Raw genomic sequence first — 16,800 nt, forward strand, 5'->3', positions numbered from 1 at the left:
CCAAGGCCACAACATTCTACACTTTCTACATCAATGCAGCAAGTTTCTTCTGACGAGGATGCGGAGGAAGGAGAAATACAGACTGGGAATGACGAGTGGGCCGATTATATCATACCAGCACCTGCATCTCCTGTGACACCTGTTGTAGAGTCTCCACCAGAAGACATCAGTGGCTTTCATAACCTACTTGAGCAAACAGCCACACGGTTTGATCTTCCAATGCCTGCAACTCAGCAGGATTGCTTCCTCTACGATTTTAAGGAGCCCCACAGAAAAACGGTCAGGGCTATACCAATAACAGATCATGTTTGGAGCCAGGGCTTGAAGATAATGCAGAATCCTGCAATGGTCCCTGCTGTGCTGCGGAGACTTGACAAAAAATATAAGCCCACTGATGATGCTCCTGCTTGCCTCTCAGGCCACCTGAAACCAGACTCTGTAATTTCACAAGCTGCCCAACGTCGCTCTAGAAACCCCTCCACACTGTTGACAACACCGCCGGATAAAGAGGTGAGACACTTAGATAACATCGGCAAGCGTTTTTCCTCAATGTCTCCTATTGTGGTAAGGGCAGCCAATTCTCTTGCTCTACTTGGTAGATATGATCGGCAGCTCTGGTCAGACATGTCCCAATTCTTGGAAGAGCTTTCAGAGAGTGCCAAATCAGAAGCAAAAAAGGTGCTCATGGAAGGCCAACGATCTTCAGCAGAGATCATTGATTGTGTGCTCGATATTGCAGCCATGGGCTTTAGACTACTCACTGGGTCAGCTGTCTTGAGGAATCAGGGTTGGCTCAAAGCCACTAACTTTCGTCCCGAGGTGCAGACAAACATTTTGGATCTTCCCTGTGACGGGGAGGTGCTTTTTGGGAAGCACGTCGATGACGCTCTTCAGACTATAAAGTCGGATACGGAGACTGCAAGATCATTGGGCACTCTACAGTACAGAAAAGTGCCATTTCGTGGAGCCAGAGGCAGAACTCAGCCTTCCTTTTGCGGAGGGATACCAGCACTATAAGTATCCATCCTACTCCTCCACATTCCAACCTTCCAGGCCACAATATCAACCGAGGCAACTGCCTCCCACGGCTTACACCAGGCCCTATCACAAGACCAAGGCAGGGCGACAATCAAGAGTCTGCACGTAGGCAATGACTGCCTACCACCAGTTCCTCCCCACTCCTCTCCTACAATTTTCCATGGGATCTTAAAAAATCATGTCCAACTGGCGGCAAATAACGAAGGACAAGTGGGTGCTGGATGTAAGTCGATATGGGCACCTGTTGGAATTAATTCAGATTCCTCCATTAATGCCTCCATCCCAGACCTGACAAAAATATTTTCATCTGCTCCGCTTAGAGGTAGCGATCATGCTAAAGAAAGGGGCCATAGAGGCCGTTCCATATTCCCAGAGAAGGAAGGGTTTCTACTCCCATTTCTTTCTCATTTGGAAAAAAATCTTGCTTATGGAGGCCAATCCTGGACTTGCGGGAGCTGAACAAGTACCTCAAGAAACAAACATTTTGGATGGTCACCCTGCAAGACGTCCTCCAGCTTCTAAACAGAGCAGACTTCATGGCGTCTCTAGACCTTCAAGGTGCTTACTTCCGTATTTCCATTCATCCACTGCACAGGAAGTACCTGAGATTTGTGGTCGACGGCAAACACTTCCAGTTCAAGGCCCTCCCCTTTGGGCTACGTTCATCACCATGAATCTTCACCAAATGTTTGGCCCCAGTTGCATCCTACCTAAGAAGAAAGAAACACCAGGTTTTTCCTTATCTAGACAACTGGCTAGTGAAAGCTCCAGATGTCCAGTCAGCACGAAAGTCAGTCAGGGCGACTGCGCCTTTTCAAGGACCTAGGCCTTACTCTAAACAAGGAAAAATCCTCCTATCAACCTTCGACTCGGTTAGCCTTTCTAGGGGCTATATTAGACACGCAACAGGCCAAAGCCTATCCAACGCTGGACAGACAAACCAAGTTAATCTCCCTAGTGAAGCGATTCCAAAGAAAAAGGTGTCTTTCAGTTCGTCAGTACAAGTCCTTACTGGGCATGATGTCGTTATGCATAAGACTCATTCCCTACTGTCGGCTGCGCATGCATCCCATTCAAGAGGGCCTGCACAAACAATGGATGCAGGCGCAAGGATCCTTTGAGGACACGTTCCTCGTAACACCGCACATGGTCCACTCTCTCGATTGGTGGACAATTCCCGAAAACATTTTAAAAGGTCTCACGTTCTTGCCACAGATTCCTCCAATGATCGTGATGACTGACGCGTCACTCACCGGATGGGGTGCATGCCTGTAAGACCTTCGGGTCAGCGGCAAATGGCCCCCGTCTCACCATCTTTTTCAGATAAACCTCCCTAGAGCTGAGAGCGGTCTATTATGCCTTGTAGGCATTCCTTCCGAGGATTCGAGGGCCAACAGTACTTGTCAGAACAGACAATACCACCACAATGCACTACCTCAACAAGCAAGGAGGAATGCGTTCCCACCTGCTCTCTCGAGAGGCGCAGACCATCTAGAAATGGTGTATTCACCACTCAGTCCACAAAACAATTAACCATGTCCCAGGCCTACAGAATACCATTGCGGATTCGTTGAGCAGGATGGCAACATCACCTCACGAGTGGGAATTGGATCAGCAGACATTAGATGGAATATTCAACCAGTGGGGGAAACCAAATCTGGATCTATTCGCATCCTCCCAGAACGCCAAATGCCAGCATTACGCAAGTTGGAATCACCAACAGGGGGGATGCATTTTCCATCGCATGGTCAGGAATATATGCATACACCTTTCCTCTGATCCCTCTCCTCGCAAGGGTGATCAGAAAGATGAAGTTGGAACCCTGCCATATGATCCTAATAGCTCCAGCGTGGCCGCTTCAACCGTGGTACACAGACTTACTTCTCTTGTCTGCTTGTCCACCCATCAGGGTAAGACCAATGCTGGAGCTGCTAACCATCAACCGGGGACAAGTAAGGCACCTGGATTCCATGTCTCTGAATTTGTGCGCATGGCTCCTGAATTCAGTGAATTCGGACATTTATACCTACCAGATGAGTGCAGGGAAGTGCTAGCTAAAGCACGGTGGCCATTAAATCATACTGCCTAAAGTGGAAGCGGTTTTGTTTGTGGTGTGAAACCCACAATGTGCACCCTCTCTCCTCCGCTCCGGAGGCAGTGTTGCCGTACTTCTTGCAGCTGGCACGTTCTGGACTTGCCCATTCGTCAAAAAGAGTCCATTTGGCAGCTATTTCCCGATACAGAAGGATACCAGGTAAACCGTCCTTATGTTCTCTGAGATTAGTCAAGCAATTCTTGAAGGGTCTCATCAGATCCTTTCCTCCAGTGAAACCTCCACCTCCAGCATGGCATCTTAACATTGTCCTTGGCCAGCTCATGAAGCTCATGAAGGAGCTCTTTGAGCCTATCCACAGGGCAGACATCAAGTATCTCACTTCGAAGGTGTCTCTCCTTCTCGCCCTTACTTCGGCACGAAGAGTTAGTGAAATCCAAGCTTTCACTATACAAGAACCTTTTTTGCAATTTAAAAAAGATAGAGTCATTCTATGCACCAGTTTCAAATTCATTCCCAAGGAGGCATCCAGAATTCCATATCAATGAAGCAGTGGTGTTAAAATATTTTTTCCCGAACCCTCAGACGAATGTAGAGAGGACCCTGCATTCACTCGATCTTAAGAGGTGCATAAAATTCTATCTGGACAGAACAAAGTCATTCCCAAAGTCCAATCAGTTATTTATAGCATTCAGTGCCGCATGCAAAGGACACTATGTGACGAAACAGACTATCTCCCGATGGATTAAGGACACAATCCTCTTCTGCCATCAAAAGGTAGGTAGACCATTGCAAACAAAGGTGTGTGAATCCAAGACATCTGTTGTGCTGCGACACGGAGGACAACTCACACCTTCATGCAGCACTACTTCTTGGACACAGAGTCACTTCGGGATGCAGCTGTCGGGCAAGCAGTCTTTAGAAGCCTGTTCTAATGAAGGTGAGCTAAATGTTTCCTTTCCCTCCATCCGCTTATTCTGTATTATCTCACATTTTCTTTAAAGTAATTCTTTTCTACTCCTCAGGCTGTAGATCATAAAGAAAGTTTATGTGCATAATGTCATGCCGGTTTGCATTTCAGAGTGCTGTGTTACTATATGCATGTCAAAAATGTGTTCTTCACTACTTACTATTCTGATTCAAGCATGTGAATCTATGAAAGTTCCAATACTGGAGTAAGAAATAAGTTACTTACCTTTAACTGTAGTTCTCCAGTATTGGAAACTTTCATAGATTCACATGCGACCCACCCACCTCCCCTGGGGAGCTCACCTTCATTTCCTCAGTACTAGCTGTATTGCTGCACTTGTGCTTGGAAAATCTGAAGGAAGTCAGCTCCTCACAGGAGGGTTCTCGAGGGTGGTGTGAGCTGATTGGTTGTCTTTTAAGTTTGGTCCTTTTTTACAAAACGACTGTGATATGTTTCTAAGTTAGTGGCCTAGTGCTTTTAGAGCTTTATATGCAATTGAGCATGTTTTTTTGTATTGCACCGGGGTCTCCCATCTTGATGACGGGGAATGATTCAAGCATGTGAATCTATGAAAGTTTCCAATACTGGAGAACTACAGTTTACAGGTAAGTAACTTATTTCCTTTAGGGCTAGAGTAAGGGGTCCATAAGCATAAGTGTTAAGGTTAGGTTACTTTTGCAGCAGGGTAAAATCAATGCATATGCTATTAGGGATAGTGGATGGAATTATAGGTTAGGCTTAGTGTATGGTTTGCTATTTAGGGTCACCACTAGCATTAGAGTCAGCGAAAGACAAAAGGATGAGAGCTTGGGTTTACATTTGGGAGTTAGAAGTCAGGATCAAAAACATTTTTCCTTATGGGGAGCGTGATTGAGGTACTGTAAAGATTATGACGTGGGATCTACGCATTAGCAGGGTGGGTAATATTTTTGGTAACATTTATATTAGTACAAAATATCTTACTCAGTGTTTTGGACTAAACTAATTTTGCATTAAAAATATAGATATTTGAACTTTTAGTTTGAAACTAAATTGCATACTCTTATCTTTTCACACTTATACATTTTTAGTTTCAACCTAGTATTGTAGGAACAGCTTATGGTGTAAAGAATGAAGGCATTGTCCTCCTGATAAGCCTGAATAGCGTGGGATCTCAGTAAGTCAGGGTCTGCTGTATAAAGCAAGGTGGTGGATAGGAACCTTTAGTGGCCCTTGAAGAGGTACTGCTTTTATAGTATTTATGCAAAAACTTTATGTGAGAACTAGCAAACATTATCACTTGTTTTTACCTGTGGCATTACCAGATGTACATGACAAGTATTTTAAAATACAATCAACGATGATGCTTTGGTGCAGAAATATTATGCAAGCGAATAATACAGTAATTGGCAAAAGATGGCAATGAGGAAAAGGGATGGCATCTTTTAACACATTCATCCGATAAGGGGATACAGATTATCTGTACCTACATGTTTCTCCTTTTTGATATCATTTGTTAATTGTGACTTTTTAAGCATATAAACATCTTGTTAATGGGCACTTCGAGCTAATACTGAGCTGAACTGAGTGGGGAAGTGTGAAGCAGTACTCCTGGAGAAAACGGTGTCACCAGAAGGGTCTGAATTTCAAACTGAAGCACAAGGCTTTATAGCAATGTGTCATCAGGGACAAAATCCAACCAAATTCAGAGATAATGCAAAAAAATGGGAAAGTAATCGACCTGAGTGTTGGTGAAAATAAAAAAAAAACTCACCCTAATCTTTCATTTAATATGTTTGCTTCACTGCTTCCAATTCACTATCAGAAATATTCCATACTTTTGGCGAATGCCTTGGGGTCTAGGTATACACATTCTCACCACTTTGTTTTCTTCATTGATGTGAAGCAAACTCAGCATGCCATCTACTAGGGGAACTTCGGTTGTGTCTGAGCTAGCTCAGAAAATGACAGATCCCTAGAAGCTTAGTTCAGCCCTGACTCAAATCTGTACAGTGTTCACTGTACCAACTTGTTTAGTTCCACCCAGCAGGAGAAATGTGATCAACTGAGGCAGCTGTTTGCTAGAATTGAGATCTATCAATGTAATACTGTGGTGGAAATATAGTCAAGACATATCCCACCCTTTCCTCGGTCGATAGAGGCATGCCATGCAGTACATTAAAATGGCATACAGCGTTGGTGAGGCTAAATGCAACCCTGATATCTGGTCTGGACTTAAGCAAAACAGAGCTAAAGTGTGGTTGTTGGACAAAGGATACATTTGGACATTGTGAGTTGTGTGTGTGACATTGTGGGTTGTGAGGGTAGCCAAGCGGCAGGAGTTGATCAATTTGATGTCTAATGGGTGTGGCAGTGTTAGTGATTCAGGATGGAACCTGTGTGCGTTTGACAGAGCTCTTACTCTCATGTTTTCTCCTCTGTCTCTACTGTGACTACAGTCCGTGTGGTTGATGTCAGGTACTTGACAATTGTGATAATAGTGAGGGTAAACTTTGTTTCAATAATGCAACTAGTATCAGCAGCACATGTGTGCCTTTGAAAAGTCCACGTGGATAGGGGTAGAGAGAGGGAGAAAAAGTCTGGTGATAGGATGCTTGGGAATGGTTTGCTAATAAAGATACAAATATTCTAGACCTGTAGCTCAGTCGGCGCCTATAGTGAAGAACCTTGGTAAACAAACCCACTTTCTAAAGTGCGAAAAGGACCAAATAACATCTAGCGTGGGTACGAACTGTGGCAACTGGCTGTAGTACTGGCAATTTCCCCCTAAGTGATACAGTGGTTAAAATTACCTTCCCATCATTCTTGAGAAGAAGGTGTAAGGCATGAAAAAATGGAAGGATGCTTTTTATTTATGAGTATGTTTTCTGATTTTGTTACAGATTAAGTTCATGCATTGGAAGCATTTCTTAAATACAGTGCGAGACAACCTGGCTGAGCCCATTGATGAAGAACAGCTCATAATGGCAGTGGAATATCTGCATAATATTTCTGAGGTAGGTATTAGTGTGAGCTAGACATTGAATATATATAATTTATGAACTAGCGCTCAGCGACAGTTGGTAATTGGTAACTTGTATATTGTTTGTAAACCGCCATGGAAAGGCTGGCGAATGGGGACTCGTAATCCCCAGGGCAGCGCTGCCCTGGCAGATTACAACTGCCGGGACCGCCAGGCTGCAGGCTGGCGGCAGCCTGGCGGTGTTGGTGGTTGGACCGTGGCGGCTCCGCCACAGTCATAATGTTGCACCACTTTGGCGGTGGTCCGACCGCAACCAGGACTCTGGCGGTCTGGTGACCGCCATGGTCATAATGACCCCTCTTAGTGTCTACCTAGCCTTAGTAAGTTATAAGTGTCGAAATCTTCCCCCTTAATGCATCACAAACTACATTTTAACAGTGAGCTACTTCCTTTAAACTTTTGTCTGTCCTCTCCATAAATGTTCTTGTTGTGATCGTAACATACGTCACTGGCAGAACTTTTAAAGGTCACTTATTGGAAACACTTGCTTATATAGTCTAGTCACCAGTCCTCCCCAGGCCTAGATAAAGATCGTCTTAAAATGATTGTAGTGGAAGAACTCTGTGTAATGGAAAGGGAAAATGAGTTCAAGACCAAGGATATGTGAACATAATAGACATGTTTTCCCTTAGAAGTTATTCTAAAAATGAAGAATACATTTTCTCCTGACCTCATAAATCATCCTGATGTGCATATATCGGCTGTAAGGCAGCTACATGTATAGATAAGACATGCCAGTTTGCATTGTTTGGTTTCTCCCACGTTGTCACTGTAGTGTCTTTGAGTTGCAGAAACAGGATTGTACTTCTTTCCACCAAAAACAAATCTGATATCTGCACGGTGCGCCTCTTGTAGAAGGCAACCTGGGATTCAGAATTCCTGAGACAGACTGCATTGCAGTAGACTGAATGCAATTTTAATAGGGCATGCGCACATTCTTCTGTATTTCCTTCCAGCGACTAATATGGAAAGAAATTCTTCAGATGTCACAATTGTCAAGCGCAATTGTTTTTTACAATAGCAGACACCTGGGCAATTGTTGCTAATGTCCATGTTGAACAATAATATGGGGCAAGTTTGCCAAAGAAATAAAGTGAGCTCAGGCATGCAGTTCAACAACAAACTTGCCAATAGGTGTGTGTGTTTTCAGTGCATGAGTGACTGCCTGTCCAATACCTCCAAGTGATTTAGAAAGGGGGACATATGATTATTAAAGTTTACTGAGGAACAGTTAGCAGTTTGGAACCCAGCAAGAAAAACTCCAAAGTTTGCCTTAATCTTGCCTCTTATTACATTGCTTTACTAAATGAATTGTATCTTTTTTTTTTTAAAAAATGGGCTTAATTCTCTCTCTCTTGCTAACAAAGAAATTATTGATTATTCACCTGAACAACTCAACCTACAGCATGCAATTACATTTTAATAGACTTATTTATTGCCCTAGATATTCAAATGTATGTTTTAGTTGATTGATACAGTATATTTAGATTTGTTAATGACCGTACACCAATTGTGGCACTCCTATTACTATGGACTGCGCAATACAAATTCATGCTCTAGGTTTCAGGTAAAATCCATGCCATTAACGAAGGAACCTGCACAGTCATAATGATGCCAGAGTGCATCAGGTATGTTCATAGCATTACTACTGCACTGTTTTCCAGCTGGAAGAGCTTGTGAATACAGATATACTTGCCAGTGGCGTAACATAAAATCATGTTCTCCTCCCCCTGCAGAATGTGAAGAGGGTCTCCCGAGTCTCTCTTATCTCACAGATGTCCATAGACCTTGGGCTGATTAGGGGTACCCTGAAGGGTTGAGGGGTCCCTGAAGTGGTTGGGGCCCGCTGCGCCTCAGCAGGTGCAAGGACTTGTGTACACCCCTGATACTTACATATTAACATATCTCCAGTGGAGACAACAACTTGATCCCTGAAAAGTAACAGTTTTTTTAAGTGTCCTTATGTGATAACTAGTGGTGGTTCAAAGGATATTTCATGCACTGTTGTTTCCCACAGTACAAGACCCTTTGCACAGTGCTGTTATACAGCAGCGATCATCACCCCACCACGTAGGCTAAGGCTTCAGATCTCCTCTTTTTCATGGGGGATATTTGTCCTTAAGGGCTTCAGAGGAGATGGACGCGCTCTGCCTAAGACGCCTTCTTTGTATCTTTAGCTTTAGGATTTCAGCTTTTCCTGATGTGTCCATAAAAGAAATGGGGTTCTTCTCGCTGGGAAAAAAGATGGTGCCACAATGACAGGACATCTAGATTAAACTGAAGTCATTCTATCCGGGATTAATCTACTGTAAACCAAGAAGTGCTCCTTCAGGTCTTTCAAAATGTGGCTGTCCCCTCCACTAAAACTACCTGTCACCTAGGAGAGTCATTACTGTCCACTATATGTATCCTATACTAGGAAGAACCATGCATCAATTGGAAATGCTCTTTGCCTTATTTGGGGGAAAAACCATTTACACATTTCAGCACATTCTTGTGGATGGTGTTTATGAAATTTCACAACATGAGTGTCTCTTGCAGGATAATGTTGATGGTGCCTTTTTAGCCAACCCAGATAGGTTATATTGCTTAATAAATTAACTGTTTATTGCCATTAGCCTTTCCCTGGGAACAAGTATACTTTGTTCCAGAGGGAAAGCCAGGTTCTTCATCCCTCCCTACAATAACTGAGCTTGAGTACCTTGTATCTAAATGTTTACTTTATAACCATATATGTGTCTCAGTCAAGGACCTTTGTGACATCAAAGCAGCCAGAAGGCTCCTCACAGTAAATAATAAAGGAAAGTGTCTCCGATTTCGCCTCTTTGTTATACAAAAATAAATCTTTGATCGTGTTTGTAAAACATTGTGCCTGCCAAAATAATTTGAGAGTTAAATTTTACAAGGGCTCATGCTTTATATCTAGTTTGAACAAAATATGTATGACAGTCTTCTTGAGTTGATTTTGATATCATGCTTGTGTGATTAGCACCTCTAAAACTTCAAAGGCAGAGTGGATTGTATCAGGTATTCACACGCATTAATGATTAAATCAACATCTGTTGATTTCAGGAGGCAACCTCCTTGGCTAAATATACTTTTTCCAAACATTATTCCTTTGATACTGGCTCCAGAGCTGACACTTCAGTAGACAAGTTATGCCTACAATTACATTTATTTGTGTGCTTTTCTTGAAATCGTGCTCTTTTTCCTGTTTCTTGATGTGCAAGGCTAGTGTTACAGACAACAAATGTTTCCATCACAGATGGGCACAGAAAGACATAGAAAAAATTGAACCATAATTCCAGTAGAGCCAGGAATGTTAGCTACCAAATTTTAATGTTGTGTTGAAATTTGTATGTGAGTTGGTCTCCTGTATATTTATTTTACATGCAATGGAACCAAAATTACTATTTAGTGCCTTATGATCATTCCGTAAAGTGAAGCTTTGTAATTTAAAACTGGATACGCTGGTTAAAAGAGGGAGGAGGCATTTTGTTCCCCCAAAAATAAATACACTACAAGAAGCAGCATTTTTATTCAGCTGGAATGTCATAGAATGATGGGGAGCATCACAAGTTCCATAAAATACATTTTAATCACAGGTAAAAGAGTGGAATTCGCTGGTAGAGCGCCATATAATTTAGCGCTTTTAATCTGCCTTAGATTGTCTCTGTTTCTTTTTATGTAGGATATTAGGCCCTGTTCAGAAAGTTTAAAAGTTGTGCAGCCACACAATGTATTATTTTCCCCTGATGATTCATTGATTTGCATTTGAAGTTACTGCTAACTAGGTCAAAGTATGTAGTTTTTTAATACAGTTTGCTACAATATCATGAACAATCTGTTTGCTTTTCTGTTTTCACAGTTACTCTACTTTCCTACTATTGACAACAGTCAGGGCCCACATAATGGCTTGGTCATTCTGAATCTAAAGTGGTTGTGTCATGACATCTTCGGCACATTTGGAAATTTCACATTGAATTTCTCAGTGGCAGCAGATCGTGAGCGCTGGAGGAGCAGTGACCTAGAGTCCTGCCTGAAGCTGGATGGCAGTGGTGAGATCAGATGTGTCCTGGAGATTTTGGAGCAGCTGGAACTCCTATTTGCCCTTCCTGGGACTGAGGAGTACATTGTTCCAGCATGGCTCACAAGCGGGATGGCTACTTCTGTCTGGCAAGACAGCAATCACTTTAATGTATACCATGGCTTTGCTTACCGCTGGAAGTCAGAAACAGGCTTCTTCACCCAGGCCTTCTTTGCTCGCTTGCAGCTCCGCCTGTTGAAGCACTTCACAAGGTCTGGGGGTGAGAGATTCCTCATTTGGAAAGATGGCATCAAGTGTATGGAAGAGGCAGAGGTGCTGGTGCAAGTAACAGAGTCACGGCTTTCCGTGAATGTGATAGTACGCGGTTTCTGGGAGAGTAGCTTGAGTAGGAGCTCAAAATTGGATACAAGGTCAAAATGCTGGGAGTTACTGCAGGCAGTAGGGAAACACATTGAAAAGCTTCTGGCAGAAACAAGTGCTGATGACAATTGGCACAAGCTGTACTTGAGTCCTGTTGCCCTAAATCAGAGAAGAGGCTCCTGGACATCGGAGATCCCTGCATACACCCTTGCTGAAGTCCTGTCAGCTGCAGAGAAACAAGAAACCATTTGTAGCAAACTGTCTGGTGTAGAAGACCAGCCTTGGAGCATTCTCATGGCTGGCTATGACATCACTGTCCTGGCCAGACTGAAGCGCGATGCAAGTATCCGCTGGCTGCATGCTGCCACCCTGCACCAGCTGTGCTGCATGTTGGATCTTGAGCATCCCACATTTAAAGACTGGAGATCCTTGATGGAGAAGATAGGTGAAGCAACCCACCAGGACATTCAGACCTTGGATGCAAATGCTCAACGGTTGAAGTGCTCCTCTACAGCTCTCGTCTTCCAGAAATATCCATCAACAAGCATAGACCAACTATATTGTTCTCTCCAGGAGCTGGAGAGAGAAGACTGCTTGTATGAGTTGGATACCATGCTCAAAGCATTAGAGGAGTAAATAGGGTTCATTCTGGTCACCATATGGCAGCCTAAAGTGTCCATAGCACATTTACAGCAAGGCGGATTGTCTTATGTATAAGATAGATTTAAAAGAGAACTAATAATTGAAACATAAAGTCAATAAAAGGCTCACTGCTGAAAACTTTAGAAAGAAAGCAAAGAATGACTTGGACTTTGGGTAAATCTAGACTGGATCAATACAAGATAAATTATTTTGGTGGAAAGAGTTAATTTATAGGTAACAGATTGTCTTGGATTTTAATATCTCTTGTGCTATCTCTTGTAATATTATGCTGCAGGAACCTTCTTGCTAGATCATGAGAGCATCTTTTCACTGTGCTAGGCCTTTCACAGGGTTTAGAAAGTGCTATTTAAATACTAGTGTAATAAAGTACAGTAAAGTGGAGACAAAGTCTGTGGCTCACAAGTACATTCTGTCTCTGTTACACTGTGCGCTTGGGCAAGAGCATGTGGACTGCAAGACACTTCTGTGTTACACATTTTTTTGGGGACAGAGGCTATGAACAATTCTTCTCTAGTATTTTTGTTTTACTTAAGACAGTGGAGATGTTCTTCATGGACTATTCATTCATTGTTTGTTTATTCCTCAGCTTGAGCTGGTGCGGAAATATCCCTGGATCTGAATCACTGTTACATGTTCTATATCACAACTGAATTCTTGTTACTACCTGCCTGTGATCTCCTCCCTTTCTCACTTAAATGAAAGTTTAGCGATTCACAGATTATGCGTTCTCATGGGACCCCCATCAGTTAAGCTCCTACACAATAATCAGTGAATTAATCAAAAGTCTGAACTCTGACATAGAGTTAGTATTGTTTATTACCACCTGGCTACATTAAACGCTGTTAGAATATTTTAAAATGTGTTTCTCCCTGTACTCTCAATTTTCAATTTTCTTTGGGGAAACTGTGAACTATCATAAACTTCCACTAATGAATTTGGAAACTTTTTTCACAAATATCTCTAAATAAATGAATTAAAACGCTCAAAATACTAGTGATGACGAAGACAGAGGAATGCCTTGCATTACACAATGAAAATTTTAAAAATATATATATTTGTTTAGGTAATTTGCAAACACTGTAGAGGCACAGTTCAACCTTGTCCCAGCAGTTCCCCCATTGCCTGAGGTGTGCACTCAACCAGAGGCTGAAAGGTAACCCTATAGATAAGCCATTAACCCAGAGGGGCTCCTTAACCAAACGTTTTTCTTTCTCTGAGAAGTTAGGTGGAATCAGGACTTTCCACCTGGGAAAGGTAGCTGAAGAGTCTTGACATCCAGAACTTTGGAGTAGTGAAGTGTATCCTACGGCAGCAAACACAGATGGGCTCTTGTCCATATAATGGATGGCACACCCATAAAATGTGGGACATGCTATCACTGGAACAGGCATTGTACAGGGGAGTACTGGGCTTGGGAGTCTGGGGAAGGCTATAGCCATGGTAATGGTACATCATGATCTAAACAAGGAACCTTGGTGAGACGAGCAGGGGACGAGCTGGTGGTAAGGGCTCAGAAGAGGCTGGTCACAAAGTAGCAGTAGTCCCTCTGCCCTTTGTGGCAGATGGCATGGTTTCCTGCTGTTGCACATGGCCACCAAAGCTGCCTTTAAATTTTTTTTAATTTGCAGTTTTTGCAAAGCTTACCAGGTTTTAAAAGCAAGACAATATTCTGATCTCCTTTTTTCACAACTTCTGGCATCCCTGCCCATATACTCTGCTTACCTTGTTCTACCATGACATTTGCGTTGCCATTGCTGCTGCAACTCAGAAATAGCATACTGCACTGGCTTTGTGTGCGCCTCCCGTAAGCATGTTTTGATTCAACATTACCTCTTAACTTTGCTTCTGTTTTTTTCTTGAAGACTGAAAGTACCTTGTTTTGTCTTGACTTTCAACAATTTCTCATTGGGCTTTTGTAAAAAAAAAATGAAACTGTTGTCTCCATTCGTTCCATCTTGCCTACCTATATGCTCCAGGTTTTCTTTTCGGGGGCTTTCACTGTTAATGAGATCCTTCTTTACTTTTCATCCTGCTACATCATGGTGGACAGATTCTTCCTTTTGTTAACCTTGCCACTTCCAGTTCATTGATTCTCTCATACTATAAAAGGAGCTGAGGCTAAGCCTTCAACATGTCACAATGTTTTCTGTATTCCAGTTGGTTGCTCACTCTGAATGATGGCTGCCAGCCATTTTTCAGCATTGAGACAATTTTTTTCATAGTGCCATTCATCTTTCTAGTTTATTGAAAGACTCTCCAATTCTTGCCTATTCTAATTCTATTATAATCCTGAGGATTTATTTCCTTATGTTTTCCCAGGTTTTTCCCTCTGGAAGATTATTATTCCAATCCTTGTTTTTTCTTTCACCTCTAAATTCCTGATGGTCATTCTTGGAGTTCAGGGTGGCAGACGAAAAACAGCAATCCATATCTAAGACAGAAGAAGACCACAACAATCTTGTCACAGCCAGCTCCTGATAGGAAACCTCTATGTGGCCTTATATTTTACATACTGTCCCTGTTTACTCATGGGTCTACAGAGTGTAGGTGCATATGTACACAGACACCCTAAGCAAGGTAAAGCCAAGTGACTAGTTCACTTTGATCAGAAACTCTTCCACCTACCTTCCTTTTTCAGTCCTCTCAACTATACCTCCATTCTCACAACAGAGGTAGGTAAATCTGTTGACTGTCGAGTAGGGAAGCTCCAAGATTGCAATGGCTTCTAATCAAGACTCATGTTACGTTTAGATTATTATGTATTGTGCAACAATCATTATACAGCAAAGGCCTCAAATGTGTAACTAAGCAGCTTATCAAATGCTGCCTTCCTCGGTGCCTCACTCATCCAAGAGTCTCAGAATTCCAAGATTATGTACAACACACTTGAGGTGAGGGAAGTCTTTTTCAGTTGGTTTTTTTTCTCTCTGGAACAATCTTTTCATCAATCTTTAAATGATCTCCAATATCTTACTGTTCAGAAAAGGTATCATACCATAGATAAGTCTGGCTTTTCTGATTAGTACTTTTAACTGTAGATTCATCACCTTGTGAATATCCCCAGGTGCCAGCTTGGATTCAGTTGCTTAAACTGGAAATCCCAAAAGACATTGAAAACTCAAGAATCTTCAATTGCCTCAGAGCTATTGATCAGTGGATGACATGGAGCCATCTCAAATTGAATGCTTCCAAAATGGAAATACTAACATGTGGTGACTGGAAAGAATTTGACCTACTCTGTGCCTGGCCTGACAGTCTGTGACCACCTACTAAAGTATCTAAGGAAGTAAGCATCCTTGAAATTACCATGGACTCCAAGTTAACAGTGAATGCCCAAGTGGACAAATTAGCAAGATAAAACTTCATCACTGTGAAAACTTTGCAACGCATCTCCCCCCACCTGGGATTTCCACAAAAGGTCCAGGCTACTATCTCTTTTGTACTGTCAAAACTTGATTACGCCAATGGCGTCTATCACGGATCCTCTCTATCAACTATGAAAAGACTACAACTGATTCAGAACTGTGCTGCCAGACTACTCCTACATGTAAAGCCACAAGTCCACTTCTTCCCTGCCTTGAGAGCCTCACATTGGTTACTGGTTGCCAGAAGATCCACCTTCAAGCTGCTTTGTATTGTGGAATCACATTTTACAGTTCTTAGGTATGCTATGCCTGGTGGCCCCTGTGATACACAATGACAATCTCTGCACAGGCCTATCATTAAATAAAGAGGCCTACAAATGTAATTCGCTACTGCTAGGAATGCATTATGTTGCAAGGCTTGATCTCTGAACAGCCATCATGAAATATCATCGTCATTGCATGCTAGCTGAAGCAATCTCCCTTCTGGAAAGTACCAGTCTGAGTACGTGATGTTCTCAAGTTCTGTCACAAGATGGACCATGTGATATTAGGCACGTAGGCCACCTTGTGTAAAATCCTTTTCTATGCTTTTTGTTACTATATATGGTATGATAGGAAAAACTACCTTCAGCCATGATGGAGAAATAGTCATACGTCAATCATACGTCAATGCCAAAGAACCAATAAAACGTTGAATTATGTTTGTGTTTAATACTATAAAAGATCGTGTATTACTTCCTTGTAGTGGGCTGTTCGTGTACAACTAGTACAGAGCATCCTCCATGTACATATCTTTCTATTCTATCGCTAATAAATTATTTATGTTTATCTAGAAGAGCTGGCTAACGGTTGTTTGTATCGGGATGGGTGGTGAATAATTAGGCTTCTACATTTGGTGAAGAATGCGGTCTCGTTCAGCGGATGACTCCCTTCAGCCCAGCTCCTGTTTCGGTCGGGCCTACTACTGAACAATCAATTGGACAAGGCCCCTCCTGTGACGCAGGCTTGGGCTGTCGTGAGTATCTATTGCTGCCTCGTGATCCTGCTCTCGCTGTTGGATTTTTTGTATTAAGTGTGAATATCATGAGACAGGAAGGTAACTGAGTTGTTTCGTTAATATGTTTCCTGCATAGTGTTGGTGATGGATTTATGGTTAATATATATATATATATATATATAGGCATATATATATATATATATATATATATACCATACCTCTTAGCCTGCTCTTTTTCCTTATTGCATTTGTTCTCTGTCTCAAGTGGCATGCCAAGGGCATTT

General features: G+C 42.3%; 1 protein-coding gene across 1 annotated transcript in view; it reads left to right on the plus strand.

Moving 5' to 3' along the window:
* Window positions 1-16,354, plus strand: part of LOC138288154 (death-associated protein kinase 1-like) — a 238,999-nt gene extending 222,645 nt beyond the window's left edge. The window contains exons 17-18 of the mRNA XM_069229452.1: window positions 6,944-7,057; window positions 10,952-16,354. Of these exons, the coding sequence (XP_069085553.1) occupies window positions 6,944-7,057; window positions 10,952-12,127 (1,290 nt within the window). The 3' untranslated portion in view covers window positions 12,128-16,354. The remainder of the gene's footprint in view (window positions 1-6,943; window positions 7,058-10,951) is intronic.
* Window positions 16,355-16,800: the final 446 nt, after the last annotated feature.

The sequence above is a fragment of the Pleurodeles waltl genome, chromosome 4_1 (assembly GCF_031143425.1).
Source record: "Pleurodeles waltl isolate 20211129_DDA chromosome 4_1, aPleWal1.hap1.20221129, whole genome shotgun sequence".
In the NCBI taxonomy this organism is placed as follows: domain Eukaryota; kingdom Metazoa; phylum Chordata; class Amphibia; order Caudata; family Salamandridae; genus Pleurodeles; species Pleurodeles waltl.